The following is a 21593-nucleotide window of genomic DNA, read 5'->3' as shown; positions in this document are numbered from 1 at the left end:
TGTCCCAAACCATTCACAACCAGCATATCTGGCAAGTCGGTTGTCCAATTAGTGGAACAACTCCGATTGTGTTTTCGAGAACTAAAGATGGTTGGTTGGTTGTTTGGAGTTGAGGTGGAAGTGAGCGAGGAGTGTGTGGAGGATAACTCGATGGTTGTGCTCACCCTCGAGGCACGTGAGGCCACCTGGCTTCATCGCAGACGGTCGGACAGGCTGGATGTAGTTCAGACTTCCAAGAGAGTGTGTCAGGATGGTCCTCCTCTCATTAGGTTTGTGTGTTCTGTTCGTCGTGTTTGTGATAATTGTGTCGTCACTTTTGCTCTCCATTCTTCGTGTACCACCAATCGAGATGTGCTCAATCAGATTGTCATTTATTGCCGATCTAAATTTTGATTTGTACTTTTCTAGTTTTGAGTATTGATGCTTATCCTGCAGAAAATTATAGTTCTGATTGTTTCGGGCTTTGACTCTTAGTTTTAATCAGACACTTTTAGGTTTTGTATTTTCAAAAAACATCCGTGTCCGGAAGCTTTCAGAACATGATGCACTTAGAATTCGTTAATCACACGAATTTTGCAAATAAAGGATATGTGCAGAATGGTTTGTTTAGTCTCTATCCTAATTTACTTTTCATCAAACAGACAAAACCTTGATCAACCAAAAAGTTGACGTGCAGGGAATATGCGACCCAGGCATTAATATAACCTCCCTTGATCACTTACCAATGAAAAATCTTCAATATGTGAAACCCTTCCGGAAACAAATGACGTGCAGTGAGCGACGATAGGAGGGTGACAAATGGGAAAACTGGGCGAACCAGATATTTACCACCTCTCTTTGAATCCGGAAAGCTGTATTGAAGATTTGGAGGCTAATGTTGATCAGCACGGACAGTTCCTTCTTCCTTGGCTTCATCATTCGATTAGTTAGCTATGACTGTTTGTGCCGGGTTTTGCTATGCTAAGCAAGCTTGGGGGTTAATAATAATATAGTAAATTACAATATAAAAAATGATGAGAGTCGTACCTCTTCTTGATTTGTCAAGACCTCACTTTGTACTTTTTTAATAATTATTTTCGAAAACTAAATAATATATTAATTTAGTTTTGCAAGTTGTAGTTACATTGACGGTCAAAATGAGTGATGACTGTTATTCCAACCCAATTGCCCCTCCAGGAATAACCAATGACACAAGGCTAGTAATCCCCTCACAACCACAATAGACCAAGCCTATCCAACGCTGACTTCCGCCAAATTGCAATGACTCCGAGACCTGGGTCGACTGTCCCCACAAAGAAAACCCCTGCGTTTGTAAATATTATATTAGTAATCTAGCCCAACCAAGAAACCCAAAAGCAATTATTTTAAAAGGAAAAAGTAAATAAAAGCACAGTCACCTAAAAGGTACGTCCCGAGATCTGTCAGACAGGAAGTGGAGGAAGAGGAGTTCAAAATTCCGGACAACTACCGAGACCGAGTAGATATGGGCTGAGACTGACTTGCAGGCCAAGGAAAGAAGAGAGGGGCAACCACAGAATATGGCCGAGTAGACAGATTGTGGTGAGTTGATAGAGAGGGGGGACGAAGGCAGTTGATTGAGGACTCCAAGTTGCTGGGTGGGGACATGGAGCACACACATCTCGTGAAAGGACTCGATTATGCCTTTTTGGAGAAAGTCCGGTCGGAAATATTCCACAAAGACGAGTCCCCGAGGTGGCCGACATTCTGACTGTTTAGTGCTGAGGAAGAGGAGATGTCCTTGTGCCCTCCCACATGCCTAGTCCTCTCACTCACCCAGATGGCCCTCGGGAAGTGTCCCCCTCCCAAAGTGGACGTGATTGTCCCCTCACTCGTCTCCTACTACTTCGACATGGAGGTGGGGTGTCCGGACATCCCCGTCACCCTCACCAGGAGTAGGGTGGGGTCCTCCAGGGAGGTGGCATGTCTGTGTCACCAGTAGAGGACTAATTCCAGCCAGATTGTCATCACTAAACTCGTCCAAATTCTCAAGGAACTGCGGGAAGGAACTCGTCGGCCCAGAAACACGGGGAAAGTGGAGTCGCCCCAGAAGGAGTGTCCTCCTGTGGTGGAGACCAAGTCAGGTGAGTGTATATTCGACGACTGCGGGGAGTACGACAGCACTGCCCGGGGAGTAGTCGTGGCCAAGAAGTCGAGGTCATATTTCGACCGGCCTGAGGAAATGAAGGAGGCCCCCGTTAATCTGTTCAAACACCTGAAGGACCCCCGACCGGTCACTGCACATTCTGAGCAGAGTAACTACGCCGAGTGCTACCCTGCGTACGTTCCTTTCCGTATTGCAGATATTACGAGACTGTGGATGTCCTGGTGAGTAGTGACGAGGAGGGGCGACCCAGGAAGGGGACACACAATGAGTCGGGTGGCAAATATAGAAGTAACAAGGACTTCAAAGCAGCCAAGAAGAACGAAAAACAAAAGTTGGACAATCAGTGGCGTAAAATGAGCAATATTTGGGGGTTGACTACTCAAAATTCCTCCCTCCCTAAACGATCTAAAAATAATAATTAATGATACATGTCTTTCTCATTTATTTTTATACTGGGTTTAAATTCTAATTAAAATCTATTATTATTCACGTGTTCTGTTATGGTTGCTTGTTGATGTTAATATATAATTATAGTCCCTAGTAATCACAGAAGACTTCCAGCACATAATTCGTTTGTGCAACTCAAACATCCAAGGAAAGAGGAAGATCGTCCACGCCCTAATCGGAATAAAAGTACCCCAACCACTCACTCCCAGGGAGTCGGACGTAGAATTGCCTACGCAGTCTGTAGACTGGCCAAAGTGGACATGACTAAGCGTGCAGGGGAAATGAATCCCGACGAGGTCCCCGAACTGGCTGATTCCGTAGCTCAAGAACATAGCCGACATTCTGAGTGACCCCGTGAAGTATGGCCTCCCCGAATGGATGTGCAATCGGAGGAAAGACCCCAAGGACGGCACCACAAGCCAGGCGTTGGCCGATAAGCTGGAAATCAAATTCCGGGAGGATTGTGAGGTTATGAGGAGGTCGGGCTGTCATCGATCCTTCCGTCACCGTTTTGGGTCCCTCTGCTCTCCTCACTCTCTAGACTCCGAATGCGTGGTCAGCAAACCAGGACAACTGGCAGGAAGGGTCGCACTGTCGGTGTCATAAGGAAGAAATAATTTGTTTGGTCTTTTAATTTTGATTTTTTCCAAATAATTTCTTACTGACCTTTCTCATAAAGTCATCAATTTTCTCATCTGTTTGAAAATCCCAAGTTCGTGTACAGAAGTCGGACTAAAAACTTAAACGGAAAGTCTCAAACATTTAATACTCCAACATATTTAAATCTTATTTACGTTTTAATTTCCAACTACTCTCTGTTGAACGGTCAGTAATAATTTGAACAAATAACATGTGCTCTTATTTATTCTAAAAATTTTTGTGGTCTTTATCTGAAACTCCCTTAATAAGATCCTTTACCAAGTTAATGAAAGCTTTTTTCATTTATGTTTCAAACTCTGTTAAACACATTACACTTTATTTTATAAACTCATTTAAAGTACAAAAGTTTTCTTATTCTGTAATTAGAATATTTTGACCACTCCAAACTTGGTCTTCTAATGAATGAAATTTGTAGGACAACAACCTTGGAAATAATAACCATCAGCAAGAATATAGTGAATCCAACTGCAATGGCAATATACAACGGCCACATTTCAGTTTTGGAAGTATTTGTTCGCGGCTTAACCAGTGTGGTTACCTATAGTAATGTTTAAAACTATACCGTTTCCCTAGTCTGCCCAAAGTTCAAAACATTTTTTTCTTGAGACAAACATCCAATTGACTTGATGGCTTCCAAAGAATCAAACTTGGATTTTATTGACTAAAATAATCTCAATGCTTACCGACCTCATCAGATAATATGAACTTTGACGTAATCGTGATTGTTGACTTTTTGGACGACTCTTCCGGCCTGAGAGTACAGTTTATGGGAATATTGTCGCCCAGTTTGACATATCCACAGTCCTGTATAAGCTAAATACTGTTATCTACTGTTTTATTTATATTCTTATCCCGGTAATTATAGTCTTTGTTTTCCTAGCATGTATAGTCATCACACACAATACCTGAAACCCAACAGGATTTGTATACTTTTCATCAACTGAGCAGTTTCCACCCACAACCTTTGTTATATGGACATGTCCAAACTTGTGGAAGGTGCGTGAGGTATAGTAAAAGTCCGTCCTCAATAAATAACGGCCACCATATAGTCAACTGAATTGGATGATTCAAGTCCCCTTCTTTAGTAACCTGTCTCGATTAATTGTCATTTAAAACATTATATTGGTGAATAATCTCGGTCAGTACCTCGTTGGATTTTAATTTTATTGACGAAAAAGTCGAAATTCTGAAAAATAAATAAGCCTATGAATAACCCGGTGATACTGTGAAATGTCTGGAGCACTGTAGAGTTGTTGGCCGCCCAATCGTCGTTGGAAATGTTTTCTTCATGAGAACTAAATCTAAATGACAAAAGACATTAAACGATGTGATATATGACTTCAAAGCAGGAAGAAAAAATGATTTTATTGTCCCTGAAAATTTGAAAAAAAGTTCAAAATAAATCATCTCGTTAAATCCAATCGAATTTCCATTAAAAGTGCAGTTGAATATCAAACCATGAATATTGTTATCACATTTGATCTAATCAGTAAAAATATTCGAAACGAACTTTGTCATTTTTGTGGTAGATTGTAAGAGGATATGTGCTATCCACATGGAACACTGCATTTTCAACTAGATTTCCACTGTTTTCAATAGTATAACTTATCCTGAATGTATTTGCCACTGGGAAAATTGAAGATTCATTAATTAATTTCCTTAAATTATGATTAAAAAACAACAGATCCGGCAAATCGCTCGTAATGAAGATTTTTGGTGTGCCCGACTGAGTACGATTGTTGAAGGGTATCTGAGAAATATGATCAATTCATTACAAAATATTTTTTAGTGAATATTTCTGGGACAATAATTTGAGTTTTGACAGGTTTTAAACCATCATCGAAATATGAAGAATCTTGAGATGGCGAATAAAACCAGACGTCGAGAATAATTGATTTATCCCACTGATAAAAGTAAGTCTTTTATAATTCAGAAGTATAACTGTACCGTGACAAAAATCAAATTCGAAACTACTAATCGTTTAGAATTTGGTTTGAATTTTATTTTCTTTTCAATCTCGAAAGTTCCAGTTTCGTAAAATAAAGTTAGTGGATTGTTTATGTTGCTGGAAATTTTCAATTTGTATTTAATGTCAATTTCCTTCCTGGAATAGCAGATAACTTTTAACCTTATGATTACACTGCTCGTGACAGTAATCTGACTATTGATGCAGATTCCACTAATTCCCCTGACAACACATGAGTTACGAGGTGTTCCAGACACAAATAAAGGAGAAAAGATTGTGGAATAAGTTAAATATACGTTAGAAACTGAAAAAAGCATGGCGATCTAATAATTAGGAATTAATGGTGCAAACCATATTTGATGTTTTTGCTCCAACTACAATATCCTGATATCCGTTCTTGTCAAGATCTCCCGCTTTTTTAATCGAAAAACCAAATTGTTTTAAGGAATAGTTTAGTTCTTCAGCCTTTATAATCTATGAATTACATCCCTGCATTAAGAGGACCTGATCGGGAATGCTCGAAAGTCCATTTTTGTTTCCCAAGTAAATATAGACTCGCCCATTCCCATGGTTTGGTTCCCCCACAATAAGATCTGAAACACTCTTAAATACCCAACCTTCGAAACTGTCGTTATTAATGTCGACAAGCTCAAAGGAGTAACCAAAGTTGGAATGCACCACATCTGATAAATTGTGCGAATGCAAAATGAGAGTCGGGACAGTTGCGTTATTTATGTCCTGCAGATATATGTCGTCAATAAACTTTGTTATTTTCGGAATAGTGGAATATTGCACCTGAATATTTCTTTCCATCTGTTTTAGTGGCATAGTAAAATGGCGCGGATACAAACAGCTCAGAAAACCTTAAAAGCAGTTCAACATATAGCAAATTACCCATCATTATTTGTATCACCGATTTTTGCTAAATGTCCAAATAAGGAACCAAAGTGGGAGTCCTCGTATTTCCATTTAATGTGAAAATATGTTCCGTTAAGTTCAATTAAGTAAACCGCCCCTCCAAATTTCGAAGACCCTTTAAGAGCAGAAGTGTAAATATAATCGTATCCATTCATATTCTTCCAATATGCTACAGAGAACCCTAGAATTTTCAAATAATATAATAACCGAAATATTTGTCTTTCTTCCCAGTATACACTAAATTCGATTTTGCAATAATTCCCCCGAGACCTAACGCGAAGTTTGGACTTCCAAACAATACTTCCCCTGACTTGTGGAATGTAATTACAAGTAGTACATTCGTAAGTTTTGCACTGAACCCAGAAACACAGGAACTGTACAGCGCATTAAAACTAGTCGGGTATTTATCGTCGAAGCAAGGAATAGAGTATTTGACATCGGACATGTTTAGTATATTTGGGTATAAAATGCAGCCTCCGGGCATTCCGTAAGATTGCCAAATTTTTACCTTCAAATTCGGAGCACAGACCTGAATAGAATGAACTGGGCCATACCAGCAGTGTTTTATTGAAATAGTCGAGTGTGGCTCCAAAGTGACTGCTTGACATGATAATTTCATACTCAGGGTAAGAGGCTGAGTTCATGGATGATTATAAATTACTTTTAATTGCCAATTCGATTCTCTCGCAAGTTTCAGACTTCGATAAGTTGCACGTGTAGAACACTCCAGCCTGGTTGGGGGATCCCACATACACTCTGTGATTTGAGATTGTAGCCTAACTTTTTATTAATACTGTCTCTTGGAACGACTATGCTATGACCAAAATCACTTTTTTCGGGCCCTTTTTTAATGACGTAATTTGCCAAGGAGACCAGTCTCGCGGTTGAAACTGAAGAGGCAACTATCCACATAATTAGCAGCATGCTGTTAAGCTGAGTGAGAATGATCGAATTAACGTTGATTTATCTTTTATCGAATTGTTTTGATAGCACGATACTAAAGTGCATTATAGGTTTTGTTAATCGACCAAACCGCACGACTCATTAACTATTTGGTTTAACTCCGAGACCGCACTAATTAATATTCTTCGTTTTAAATTTTAAATCAACACATGTGGCATTATTTTTAGTATTGATTAATCATAAATGTAAAGATGACATGATATTCGATTTTTAATCAAGTCAAATGTTGATTGTCAGGAATTTGTAGGATTAATTATTTATTTCAGTTTACATTTAAAATGTTTTTATAATTTATGAGCTCTTTGATTTATTTGAGAATGAAATAAATATCGAGATATGTCTGTCGGCCTACAACACCGTTTCTCCATCTTTTTTTAACGGGAACCCCCAAAGTGCTTTAAAAAATTTCAGGGACCTCCTAGTATCGATTTTATCTTAATCAGGAATTAAATCAAATCTTTAATAAAAATTCAGATGCTTTTTTACTTTGCCGGTTTAAGTGAAATATTGTTAAGAATGCTATGGGAAATCATTCATTGAGTCTTATCATAATTGTTATCAGAATTGCAAATTAAAATTCCTGAACTTCTACCTTTTTTATTTACTTATTTGACAGTTATAGTTCTTATTCTATTTTTCGGTTATTGTGTATTCATTGAAGTAACAACAATATACAAGTAAGATTGCATTTATGGAACACACATAAAAACAACAAATCAGCATTTTATATAGACTGTAAAACTCTTTTCAAGTTTTATAGTCTGAACAAATTAAAGTTGTATGAAATATTTAAAAAATATTACGCGGTTGAAACTAAAAAAACTTGATATGAGATAATAAATAATTCGTATTAAACAAAAAAGGGGCAGTATTTATTAAAAATAAGTAGTTTTACATAAAGGGAGAATTCTTATTGGAATTCTGTCAATTGAGACCCAATCATCCACTAAAAATTGACTCCGCCATCATCTTCATCCATGATTACTCAGTCTTTCTGCTAATTCGATTTGAGCAAAATATATTCAGTACAACAAATAGACACACAATTTATTATCAACTTGGAAAATTCAGTCACTGAGTTCAAAACAAGCGTGATTGCGGCACAAAAACATCAGAGTTTTTGCTTTAAAGGACACAGCACTGATTTAACGGCTTTTTGATCGGGATTAAATACACGACTCATTATTGGACAATATATGTAAGTTGTATGTAATACGTTTACACTAAATTATTTAATTCTGTATATAAACTTTATACCGTGAATTATTACAATCGGAATTCGTTTTAAAAATATTTTGATGTTGGGTGTTATTATATTAATGTTTAACAGCAATGGACGCCCTCACGGAGGAAGAACGGAGTATTCTCTCACACTTCATGGTCTATACATATTCCAACATTTATAGAATCAGTCAAAGCTCACAGACATCGAAATGTGCATCAATCTCCTAGAAGTGTCTGAATGGAATCCCCAAGTTACCCCACACCGTGATTCTTTATAGGCTGCTAGTTCCTACATCCAGGGGGATCCTGTAGTCAGGCCTCTTTCTGTGGAAGAAATAGTCGCTAACCAGGAACAAGACGAAGCAGACGAGTTAAACGAGCAAGACGACCCCGTCCCCGCCAATTCGTTGATATTTTGTGTTTATTTGTGGATAGTCTGTTCTCTCTCATTTGGAATAATTGGCTGTTCCGCCCATTTATCAGCATCCTTCAGACAGTCTTTGAATTTCTGAGTATTTGCTCCATCTTAGTTGCAGAGTCATTTTTTGTGACTCCAGTCATCAGCGACATTTCCGAGGCCCCGGACTACGAGCTCTTTGAATACTTTACCCGCGATTATCAGACGGTAAGTCATGCAGCATTTGAGAGCGCAGGCCCGCAGATTCAGTTTTGAGATGAAAAGACCTGCACTGCTCTATCTCTACCGTCAGAACGCCCAGTGCTTACATTTCCAGCGGTTCGACTTGTATTTGAGTGCAGTGACGTGTTGTTTGATTGGAGGGTAATCAACGCCGTCAATTCATTTCCCATGATTCTCTGGGCAGTCTCCGAGTCAGACAATCTCCCACTCGACTGTTTGTGTCGTAAATGTATTTGCAGTGCAGTCCCGGATTGCCACAAATTCATTCCCTGCTGTTTTTGTCATCACTTTCTCAAATAATAACACGGTGGTCTACCAAATCGGCAACATAAGGAGTACTGCTGGTCTTTCTATATTAGACGCGCGGGGTTTGATCCAAAACCTGACAAGTGTGGATGGCAAATTAGCGAACAAGGCACTAGTCGAAGCTCTCCTGTATTCGAGTGGGTGACATGTTTAAGGATGGAGTCGAGACATATCATGGCCCAACAACAGCAGGAATATCAAACAGCCCTTATTAACGACGTTTGACTGCTTTCTTTAATTTTCAGCAGCAGATCATCGACGAACCTCTCGAAATGCAGGAAGAGCCTTTGGAGGTGAACGAACAGGTCTCTTTGTGGCGTAATTGTCAGGATTGGAATAATCTGAAGGAAGAGTATAGACAAGAGTTGGCATCCGAGACCTCCGAGTCGGGGAGTGGTGTGTTCAAACTAAGAATCCGCTTCCCCACTGGTCGGACCATCGATAGGAAGTTTATGGGAACTGACTCTTGTCGTGTATGTCGGCTGTGTGAGAGAGTAGGACATTTACCGATTCGCGTATTTGCATGAGGACGCTCCTTACAGAATGACTATTTCACTCGTTCACCCTCTCAGGAGAATTCCCTGCGAATTATCGGACGGGCCTGACTATCTCACTGTGGGGGAACTGGGCTTCCCTGATAGATCTGTCCTTGCTGTCTATGATATAGACGCCTGACTGTTTAATGTTGGTTTTCATACATTTATTATTTCTTGCTGTTAAAAATAATAGTTCTGATGAGTTAGGGTGGTTTCCATGTTATTTTGTGATATTTTATGCTTTCTGTTAAAGGATGGCAGAAAATAAGTGGTAAATAATTGTTTTGTTATTTCATTTGTGAGAGCAAATGAGCTGTCAGATTCTAACTCAGAGTGGATTAGCGGATAAGGTATTATAATTGTTATTTGATATCATTTTGAAGGCCTTTTGTGATGATCAATCTCGATGATAACACGAAACAAACTGATTGAATTCTAAATAGACTATAACAACTTTATATTAGGAAATCTCTGATGATAGGAAAACACTTTGAAAATTTATGAGAGTTTAGTTAGTTAAGCGAGTTTTGCTTGAGCCATGCGTTTTGGCCATTCTCTCTGCTATTTTTGCCTACACTGCCCTGTTTTTGCCTCTCATTTGAACATCGTTTAGATCCTCTGCCGTCAGCAATTTTCGTCAGATTTTTGCGTAGTCTACTTTTTAACAAGTTGGGAGTAGGGTTCTTTCTTTCTCAGAATCTATTACCTCCAGTGTAAAAATAATTTTCCATCATTCGGTTTCACGGTGTATTTGGATGTCGTCTAAGAATATGTCCAAATAGCCTCCATCTTGAAAATGTCACTTTTAACCTGATTAATCTAAAACTACATAGATTGCATAGTTTTTTTAATTTTCCTTAGCCATGGCATAGTTTCAGGCAGTCCTCATCAAGCAGTTCCTTTAGTATATTCGTGATTTTTTCTCTGTTAAAACTGTCAAATATCTTTGTAAAGATCGATTCTTAGAATGTGGAATACTTTTGACCATTTTAAACATATTGAAATACGCCATCTATGACTCCGTACAAAATCTGAGGTAAACCTTCCGCTTCTAAACATACTTTGGCTTCGGGAGAGGTATTTTCCACTAACCTTCGTATACGGTTAAGCTTTATAATCGCTAAGGTTTTTCTGATAGTTAACAGTAGGATAATCTGCCTTAGTCCACCCAGTGATCCTTCTTTTTTTTCAGGTTTGTGTATTGGGATTGAAATTCCATGTCCCAACAGGAGAGAACAGTGAAGTTCCAATAACTTGTTCAATATCTCGGTGATTATATTCCAACATTAAGCGGAGCATGTTTTAGTAACCCACCAGTATACCTCATACCAGCGGACTAATTGCTTTTGAGGTGTATGAATGCATTTTTAACTTCCATTACTGCCTTTTGTTCAATTCTACCTTTTGTCCAACGTGAGTGCTAGAGTTCTTTTCAGGCTCGCCTCAATGTTCCGTTTACTGGACCAGGAAATGGAGTTTCCCCATACCTTGCATGCATTCGAAAAACAAGACACGATGTACTAGTTGTATAGGCATCCAAGTACAGGGTGCTTTCCAAACTTCCAGAGAGACACTTCAATACGTTGGTCTTTCTTTCGCGTTTTGTCAAGACGTTGTCCATGTGTGGAGAGAAGCACATTTGCGCATCGGACGTAACTCCTAGGATCTTCTGAGTTAGGCAAAACGGAATTTCGTTGTTGTCCGGGGTAAGAACTACTGACTTCTTTCCGAGTCTTTTGTCTGAGGTGAAGAGGGAGGTCGCTGACTTTTCTGGGCAAGTTGGTGAGGAAATCTTGCGGAACTCCGTTTGGGAGGAGTTTGATCTTGAACTCGATTGTCCAATGCAAACACGGCTTCTACGACTATTGAAAAAGTTTGATATCCACAGTTTGAGATTGGCTGGGATTTGTGATATAATTATCTTCTGGATAAAGATTTTTATCGACACTGAATCGAAGGCCTTTTTTAGGTCAATAGTACAAAAAAAGGTCTTTTGGTGACCGGGCATTTGTGAGAATCCTTGTGAATAAAGCTGGTCAAAAAGGATAAATGTGTCAGAGTAGAACTTCCTTCTTTAAATCCGTGTTGGAAGAGCTTGTCAGGGAGATAGCCCTTGATATTCCAGGGAAAAGTTTTTCCAGCAGTTTCGACATGGAGCAGAGTAGGGAAACTGGTCTGTAGGAGCTCGAATTGTTTGGTTTTCCCGGTTTGAGGATTGTGCGTAGATGAGCCATTTTCCACAGAGAAAACTTCCATTACTGTAACTTTGTTTATAAGAAGTTTTGAATTCCCAATAAATGTAGGTATAAAATTTATGAGAAGGAATATAAAATATTAATATTGTTTATTTTTCATATACTTTATTAATTATTTTTGGTTTACCAGTTAACTTAATATATTACATAATTTCTGCGAACTAATTTATTGTTTTTGTGGTGGCATGGATATCTATAAAAATCTTTGCCAACAACTGACCAAGTCCACTAAGAAGGAAGAAATAAATCAAACTCTCGAGGAATTGTTAAAATGGAGCTTAGAGAACAGAAGCCTGTTTAGATCCGTCGAATCATCAAAGCTGATGTACCTATCCCTCAAGCACGTATTACTCCAAGAGGTCAGTTAATCACTCCATTTGTAGAGGTGTGATTTCTTGTTGGCATCCTCCATGTTTGCAAGCTGTGTTAAAAACTTGGAAAATGTTGACATGCAGATTTTGAACGCCGGCGCCAATAAAATATGGAACAAGGCAATAGCATTGGACAAACTGGCGGACAAGAATTTGCCACTGAATGAACACGTCGACATTCTCCTGGAATCATTCAACCTACGGACCAAATATTTGGAGATTGCCGACATAACTCCCGACAAGTCCTTTCTGTTCTACGGCTTCACCGCCGAAAAAGCTTGTCACCTGTTCAAAAATATGGGAGACAAGCTTCGTGGGGCTGGGCAATTCGCTCCTCTCATTGTGGAAAACTTGAACAAATTTATTGCCCAGGCACTTTCTTGTGGCAATTTCTCAACTCAGGTCGCAGTGGCAGATGACATTCCTGTCTGCACTGCTTTGTTTGTGTACGGGTTGAGTGTGCGGACACTCATCTCTCTTAAATTTTCCTGCGCCGCCTTTGTCCAAAATTTCATTTCTCTCACTGATTCTCTGGAAATAAAAGAGGCCTCTCGACTCAAGATCGACACATTGGTGGCCGTCGGTGACTTTGCACTGGCCATATTAGAGTCCTCGGATATGCTGTACGTGGAGGTAATAATCGATAGGTCGCCTGTTATCCACAATTTTGCACGCTACAAGGAGATTTTAAATGGGGCATTCGAATTGTTTGGGTGTGAAGAAAATTACATAAATCTGAAGCCACTGTCAGATGTGTTATATTGCATAATCTATGCATCCGACTCCATTCTTAAACAACTCACCGACCAATCACCCGCTGTTTTCGAAACTGTCTCCGATTTCCTTTACGCGTGTTTTACAGTCTACATCCATTCCCTGACACACATTCATCGCTCTTTCCCGAAGAGTCTTTGTTCACTCGTGGGTTATGTCCCCAAGTGTATTGTGGATGGCGTTAAGAAGTTGTTTTCAGTGCTTTATGGTTCCCCCTACTCCAACCTGAGTATATTCTGTGCATCAACTCTGCAGAACCTCCGAGTTTATGTATAAACAACATTCTCGGGGATGTCATTTGTTTATTGCGTGATGACTCTACTGATCTTGTAGAACAAATTGGTATGCGCTGGGTAATAATCGCAGTCGACGTGGTCGTGCGTTATGTTGAGATATCAGAACGAGTCACTCAAGGCAGTATCCCACGCCCATTTGTCCGTGATTGTAAATGCACTCGGAGTGGATACTATTCTTGCACACTCCAACACTGTCCGTCCATTTCTATATTATAGACGCTCTACCACAATCTGTTTCGGAAATACATTGTTCTCGATTCCGAGTTTAATGACAATCCTTCTGCAGTCTTCGCGTGTCTCGTTGAATTGTACAACAACAATCCCCATTTATTCCCTCTGTTGACTGACTGTTGGAATGGGGTGGTTTCCCGCCTTGTTGCATTGAACAGGGAGGACATGTAATTGTGGTTATACTAATTTGCAGCATTCCTTCCACCCATCCACTGGCTGACCTCGTTTTGCAGAAAATTAGAATGGGGAGTGTCAGTGAGTATGACATGTATGTCCTCAAGACACAACTCGCCAACTACTACTGGCGTTGTAGCAACAAGCAAGATTCGTTCGACTACCTATGTTTAATCCTAGGCTGCTCAAACTGGCATTCACCTATCAAAATGAGGCGCTGTGTATTTTAAAAGAGTCTACGAAAATCAAGTCTTCAGTGAGGTGCCTAACTACTGAGTTGGCGAATGCACATTTGCGTCTGTTCATCTACAAAGAGTGTTATACGGTCCTCGTTCAACATGTTAGTTGTGGTTGTCATACAAACAGGAGACGAACATACTTCTCAACGGGACTCCCAAAAAAGAAGGAAAGGCAGGGGAGGAAGAGGTGGAAGGCCGAATTCAGGTCAACTCCTGCCGCGTCAACATAAAATACGAACGAGAGTATTTAGAAGACCTGGACAAGGCCTATGAATTATATTCCACCGTCTTGGAAAACGAAACGAATTGTGATCAAGACACGCGCACGAACATCTTGCTCATAGTCTCCATCTACCGATATTATCAAATGGTTGTCTAATAGTACCATTTCTAGTATGATCGGGAAATCTCATCGTTGCTGCTCCTGCTTAGAATCAGTACTGACATTGAAGATACGGTGGATGCAATCTGCTCACTGGTTCGAGTATTGCTGCGATGTGAGTTGTACGACGATGCAAGGATGGTCCTTAGTTCTCTCGGTAGATATGTGCAAGTATTGTAGACAACATGAAATCCCTAAACAGCCTTTGTTTGGTCAGATGTGGCCTAGTCCGTGCAGAGTATTTCCTTTCTCGAAATATGGTTGCATGTGTGAGTGAGACGCAGATTGAGGATGCCCACGCTCTATGCAATTCACTGAAGGACAAGGAATACCGATCTCCCTCCCTAATCGAGAATGTCACTATTTCTATTCGACTGTCCTATATATCTGCATTTGTCGACATGAAGAGAGGCACGAATGGCGAGTGTGACGGGTCTTATTTCCTTGATGCAGCCAGTTTGGCTTATGTTTGCTTACATTCAGGCAAATCCCTTTCTCTCATCAGGAAAATGGTCGAACAAATCCTGGAAATAAGTGGGGTAGAGAATGTGACCGGTTTGACAAGTGTAATCATGTTAAGGATGCACTCATCTGGACAAGTACACTGTCATTGATCTGTTGTTGGACGAAATTATGATGATGGGGGATGCTTTATTGTTGGTTGGGTCGCCATCCAATTCGAGATTATTTTATCGCGAGGGACTTCGTCTGGCCAGTCAATTGCAGATTACGAGACGGTAGGCCATCTTACTCATATTAGGACTATTACATTCCTCGGCCGCCTTTCCTCACTCGAGATCAAAGCAGGAGACTATATTCAGTCGGGTGTACACATTTCTTATTATTTCATTCTGCTGACTTGTGAGGATAAACCCAATAACGACTATTTGAGACTATTGTGCCTTTCTGGTCGGTTGTGTTCATTTAGTTGGCAGCTCAGCCCATGAATGTGTCCACAGATGAGGATGAAATATTGCAGGATTCCATACTCGACATGAACTTTTCATTATGCGATGATACATTCAGTTCGATTGTCCACTCACAAACTCCTTTCGATGCCAAAATGGCCGTAGTCAACGACGACATTAAAGTCCTTGAATATCTCACGAAAATAACTGTAAATGTGCTGTCTGTGCCGATTTGCCGTTGCTTCACCTTGTACTCGAATTTCTGGAATTGAGGGACCAAGAAAGTTACCGTTTGTCTCCAGGACAGCGCAACCGTCTGTTGTTTGCTACTGCGAATGACCGCTTCAATGCTTTGAAAAATCTCCACTCCGTAAAAGTGATCAAAGACAAGCTAGCAAAATTCTACTCGAAATATTCTCTGTTGGAGACCACAGAAAATATTGAAAGATCCAATCATTCGTATACCAAAAATGTTATTCGCCGACATAAGCTTCAGCTTGGATTTGAGAGACTCAAGTTCTATTTAGTGCACTCTCCAGCCAATGCAAAGAGAGTGCTGTCATATCTGTCTCAGACGAGGACGTCCCTCCTAACTCACAGTTGTATTTCATTGGAGAATCACCTCGAGTTGCTATTCGCTCTCTATTTGGCCGAATTCTCTCAACATTTTCCATGCCAAGATGCATTCATGCTTATAAAGACTGCCCCGTCACCTCCCCCCTCTCCTCCCGTCCAGCGAGGCACATGCATGGCCCCCCTTAAGAAAAATGTCCTTAAACCAAGTGTATACTCCCGTATGAGTCTTATTGTAATTCACAGTGCCTGGGCTGGTCGAGATTGATAACAACTTGGTTCCCCTCATTGATAATCGACATGAATTCAATTTGAACGATCATCTGCACTCTGATGAGGCGAAAGATTGTAGCAAAGGTAAACTCTTTTTTTCATTGCACAGAGATTTCTCAGTTGTGCCAATTGCTGCAGGATTGTCAATCAATTAAGCCACAGCCAGTATTTAAAGACATGACCCGTTTTTTGACACTAATGCACATTTTGTCCGGAAATGAAAAATTGGCCGCGTATTATTTGGCAATGGGGACTGGCTGTACTCTCACTCATCTGCATATACATTCTCTTCTAAGAAAAAAGTCTTCCGACACCTGCATTGGAATTCTACAAGACCGCATCGACTACGACAAATTCGACGAGACATTGAAAGAACTTCCATCGAGTGATGATCATTCAGTTATGTCCTAGATTGGACTGTTGTCCAGATTGCACGATTCCCTGCATTTCCCTCAGTTGTATCTTCGAATGCAAGAGCGGGCTATCTGTTTGTGAGTGTATTGCGGGCAGATTCTCCTCCAAAGTTCAATCTCCTGAAGAGCACTCACGTTTGTCGACATGCTCAACCCATAGGTGGACGACGCACTAACTTACATGAAACTTGTATTGAAGGACTCTGATGCAACCACCACAGTAACTGACCAAACAAAGTGGTGGACAAAGAGATACCAATTGGATAAATCTGTGGCGGTTTATTTGTGATAGTCATGTGCTAGAAAATTGTCTATAACCTCGAGAATACAGTTTTAGCTGGCGTCCATGTTGGCGACTGGATTAAAAAGCGGCATTTGATCCTAATTTTGGACGGGGTTGGATATTGTTTTGTATGAACAGGATTTGCATCAACTGCCATGGGAATCTATGCCCTCCCTCCGAGGTCGTTCGGTGTACAGAATGCCCTCGTATCGATCACTCTTGTATACTCTTCGCCTCCACCGTTCATCGACCAACTCGATCTATAATTCGGGACTTGATTTGTCCAAAGTGTATTACATTCTCAACCCGTCCAGCGATCTGGTGGATACTAGTAAATTTTGGAAGGAAAGATTTCAAAGGTTGTGGTTGTATTAGAATGGTAGTTATCCTAATTGGAAAGGGGAGTGTGACAAGCCACCCACACCTCACCAAATAGCTGAAAACCTGTCCTGCATGGACTTGTTAATATATTGCGGGCATGGAAGTGGCAGTCGATATATCCCCGGATGGAAAGTGCGCAAGACAGACTGTCGATCTGCCGTACTTCTGTTGGGCTGCAGCTCGGGACTGTTGCAAAATGGTTCCGAGAAGCGAGGAGGGCATTCTAATGTCAGGGACATTAATGCCAACAATGACAGCGTCTACGAGTCGTATGGACCTATCTTTGACTATCTCATTTCCGGATGGTCGTATTTATATCTCATTTTTAGTCCAGTGGTAATATCCAATTTGTGGGATGTCACTGATAAGGACATTGACCGATTTCTTGAAGGATTTCTTCAGGTCGGCTTTAAACACAGAGTCGAGTACCTCTCCGACGCCGTTTCCGCGGGACGAAAACGTTGTAAAATGCCTTTTCTGGTGGGGGCCGCACCAGTTTTGTACGGTCTGCCATTAAAGTTCCTATAATTTGTTTTGTTTGATTCTGCTATTAAATGTTTTGTTTTCCAACCTTGTCGTCCTCGGCGAGGAATTTAATAAAGATATGGTATTAGAGGAATAGCTAAATAATTATAAGAGTTAATTTGTGTATTAATAGGCCTAATCGAATGATTCCCATTGGTGCGTTTTTGAGCTGGATGTAAGTATTGTTATAGTTCCAATAATGCACGAAATTGTGAAAATCCAGAGAAGAATTCTATCTATCACCATTGCAATGAATTTCCATTCTTCGTTATTCTAAAATACTGTTCATCATCACCCAACTTGTGCATGCGCGTCTCGGTCACGGAACCAATTGGCTATCGAGTTGACGTATCGTGAACCTCGATGGAGACCTGAATCATTTCCGTCGTTCTTCCTCTCTTGGGAAATAATTTTAGACAGTCTGTCATTTTGTACAGGTGACTTGTGACAACTATCAAAGTGGGGTTTATTCATGAACAAGTAGGGTGGCAAAAACTCCAAAAAAAATTTCCGAGCCCATAAAGAAATGTTGTGTGTGCTCGGTGATCGAAAATTAAGGTTCAGGACAGCAATTGTCATAACGACGGAAAGGGTCACTAAAAACATGGTGAAAAGGACGTATTTCCCGATCAGTGGGACTACAATTGAGGTGGGCGGGATTATTTCGGTGAATTGCAATATGAACACGGTCAAACTCAGCAGTATGGAAACACTGAGTGTTATTTTCTCTCCGCTGTCTGACGGGAGATAGAATACAAGTGCAGTGAGGAAGGAAATGGAAACACAGGGAATGATCATATTTATGGTGTAGAACATTGTTTTCCTTCGCAAGTTTAGCTTGAACAGAATCCAAGGGTATGGCTCAGGGCAGCAAGAAAAATAATTTTCGTATCGTTTCGCGGGCACTGACAACACTTCCCATTGAATATTCTGATAAAATTTGTTTAAATTTATCCCATTTACGATCATCTCATTGTTCTCGGCGGAAATGTGTTGCAGATCCACCTCATCTCCATTATAAGTCCACGATCCAAACTTCAAGAAGCATTCCTGATGGTCCAGGGGGAAATGCTGTACATTTATCGGGCATGAGCTTTTATATATCGCCGGAGGTTCCCATACCACCAACCCGTCATGAAACACAATCGCTTTGGTGGCCGTGGTTATTTCGTAATTCCCCTCAGCACTAATAATCGGGTTAACGACACCACTTGTTGTATAGTACAATGTCGGGCAGCCAAATGAGGTTGGTCGGGACATAAATGTGCTCAATTCCCCCAAACTCCGAGACGTTCCATTTTAGCCGTTCGTCTACCCATTTCTTAAATGTTAGATAAGTTCAAGCCTGCAGCAGCCAAACATTCGTCGTGATTACTTGATTTTTCTCGTTCTAAGCGAATATAATTATCACCATTACAATTTCTAGAATTTGAACTAAACCTAAACTCAGTCTCACGGTAAGTTTCGTCGAATTGATACCCAGTGGGCGACTATAGCGACTGTATTTGTCGTCGGATAAAAGTTTTTCGTATAATTTTACGGAATATTCGTCACATTTTAGTTGGATGAGCATGAAAATTGTTAATATAACTGCCTTAAAGCTTTTCCCCATCAAGTAAAAATTGGTTTCTCAAATATATATAATGGAAATACATCAATAACATGTCTTGACATTGACATTAATTAAATAACCATTAAAAATAGAAAAAATGAGATGGATTGCAACAAAGGAAAAATAAAATGAATTTCTTTTAGAGGTTAATATTATCAAAGCATTTTCTTAGATGAAACCTTTATTCAGGAGCAATTAACAAATAATAAACTCGAGAAAAGATGTCAAGGAAATGTGAGCCTAAATAAAATAAGCCATTTTCACAATCAAACCATTTCGATTACACATTTCGGAGAGAATATTCTTCGGATGGAACATAATGTGATTAAAACAAATATAGGAGTTTTTATTTGATCTGGTCATCAAATAGTCTTGACGCTTATGCATTTAAAATGTGGAGTTACATGAAGAAAATGTCAGGGATAAGAACGACATTGTGATAAATCTGAACTGCAATGAATTCTTTGCAAAATGAATTTACTAAGTAGACTGGTTGTAAAGACTCTGAATAATGAAAATAAAATAAGAAATATTTAATTAACATTATTAATTAAGATTTCAATATTTCAAGTATTCATAGCAACGAGACGATGAAATCCACCAAAAAAGTGAACAGAATTCAATCAACTACCAGCAGTAAACCCCCTTTAAAGTATTTAAATACAATATAATCAGCAAAGGACAGACGTCTCAAACAGGCGCATGTCACTCGGTTCAAAACAACTGCGGGTCAACATTTGGCCAGAATGGAATGACAATGATATAAACAACGAAAAATGGGTTTTTAGTGCGATTAACTATCAAGGACTCTCAAGGAAAACCAAAGGAGAAGGACAAATCCCGTCCAGTTTGTAAATAGATTTTAATGTGCTTTTAGTCATGCCTATATTTTGAAGATCCCGAAAAAACAATCGTTCCGGAACCAATGAAGCAGGCCATCATCTCCTGGAACAAACCAGCCGAATTTATTGAAAAAGTTCCGGTTGTCGTTGACCCTTCTTCTTTCTGGGATTTCGATCTGACTGCGTGCAATGACCACATCTACCAGTTTGAGGTACCCGGCCTTTCCCTACCCAGCTAATCCGGTATATAATATGTGAAATCACTTTCCTCTGGACAATGAACCACGTCCGAAATCCCGGGGTGATAGATCCCGCCTTGCAGTGCTATGTCATGCCCGACGGATCCTTCCGCGCGTGGCGTCCGTGGGAACACATTTTTGCATTGAACAAAGTCAGCAAAGGACCCAACATAAGCCCGTACAACCAATATGGAAAATACTGTGTCAAACTATACTGGATGGGGTGTTGGAGAAAGGTCACTATTGACGATTTCATTCCTTTAAATGAACATAATTTGCCCCTCTTTGTGTCTTCCTCCATTCCCAACGAACTGTGGTCTCTCCTCCTGACCAAGGCACTGCTGAAAGTGGCGATGCTCGAGTATGTTCTCAATATTATACATCCAGTATGAAGGACGGCAAGATTGGCGACTTTTCCGTAATTCAATGCCTCACAGGGTGGTTGCCTGAGGCGATTCCAATGTGGCACACGGAGTACAACACTGTTTGGGAACTTTTGAAACGATTTCTAAAAACCTACAAGTGGGAAAGTGACGAGCACAGGGAGGACGCTCTGGAAATATGCTCGAATCAACCGGTTTGTCAATTGCTGAAAGACTATAGGAAATCAATTCAGACATGAAGGAATCGGCCGTGAAAAATAAAAGTTGCGAAAAACAGATAGATTATCTAAAATTTAGAAAAGGACGACAAAAAACGAGAAAAAGTGTCAACAAGTTATTGTCATTGTGATTAATTGAGCCAGAGAGGGAATCTCCCATCGAGGAAGATGTTTTTGCAGAGCTCCCTGCAGTCATAGTCACTGCTCAGTATAAGCATCCCAACTACCCATTCAACATGACAGATTTGCAGCAAATGGTGTGTCCAGTATACTAAATTTCCAGGCTGATGTGAGTATAAAAATGAGGGAAATTGGGTTCAGTCAGTCGAATCCCCACCCAGTTCTCCTCCAGCAAACCAGGGACATTTCTTTAATTCCTCCGCCAGTTGAACCCGAAGACCCGCCCTGGAAACTGATCCGGCCACGCAAGAAGACA

At 40.2% G+C, this 21593-nt stretch overlaps 2 protein-coding genes across 2 annotated transcripts; one reads left to right on the top strand and one right to left on the bottom strand.

Moving 5' to 3' along the window:
• The first annotated feature begins 87 nt into the window (after positions 1-87).
• On the top strand, positions 88-2508 carry LOC118761062. Its single transcript, XM_036498712.1, has 4 exons — positions 88-269; positions 1224-1307; positions 1573-1713; positions 1963-2508. The coding sequence occupies exons 1-4, from the start codon at positions 88-90 to the stop codon at positions 2348-2350; spliced, it is 795 nt and encodes a 264-aa protein (XP_036354605.1). The 3' UTR covers positions 2351-2508.
• A 15646-nt stretch (positions 2509-18154) lies between these two features.
• LOC115227708 (acetylcholine receptor subunit alpha-like 1) lies at positions 18155-19123 on the bottom strand. Its single transcript, XM_029798457.1, has one exon. It carries the CDS (start codon positions 19121-19123, stop codon positions 18155-18157), a length of 969 nt encoding a protein of 322 aa, XP_029654317.1.
• Positions 19124-21593: the final 2470 nt, after the last annotated feature.

Source organism: Octopus sinensis, unplaced genomic scaffold (assembly GCF_006345805.1).
Source record: "Octopus sinensis unplaced genomic scaffold, ASM634580v1 Contig07101, whole genome shotgun sequence".
Classification (NCBI taxonomy): domain Eukaryota; kingdom Metazoa; phylum Mollusca; class Cephalopoda; order Octopoda; family Octopodidae; genus Octopus; species Octopus sinensis.
Note: the sequence above shows the minus strand (reverse complement) of the source record. Positions and strands in the feature narration are given on the sequence as shown.

Excerpts from the sequence above, each read along its gene's own strand:
- LOC118761062 (XM_036498712.1), top strand. The coding sequence starts at position 88 with ATGGTTGGTTGGTTGTTTGGAGTTGAGGTGGAAGTGAGCGAGGAGTGT. Across the intron at positions 270-1,223 it reads GATGGTCCTCCTCTCATTAG|ACCAAGCCTATCCAACGCTG; the intron begins GTTTGTGTGTTC and ends CAACCACAATAG. Across the intron at positions 1,714-1,962 it reads CACAAAGACGAGTCCCCGAG|GACTAATTCCAGCCAGATTG; the intron begins GTGGCCGACATT and ends TCACCAGTAGAG.
- LOC115227708 (XM_029798457.1), bottom strand. The coding sequence starts at position 19,123 with ATGTCCCGACCAACCTCATTTGGCTGCCCGACATTGTACTATACAACA.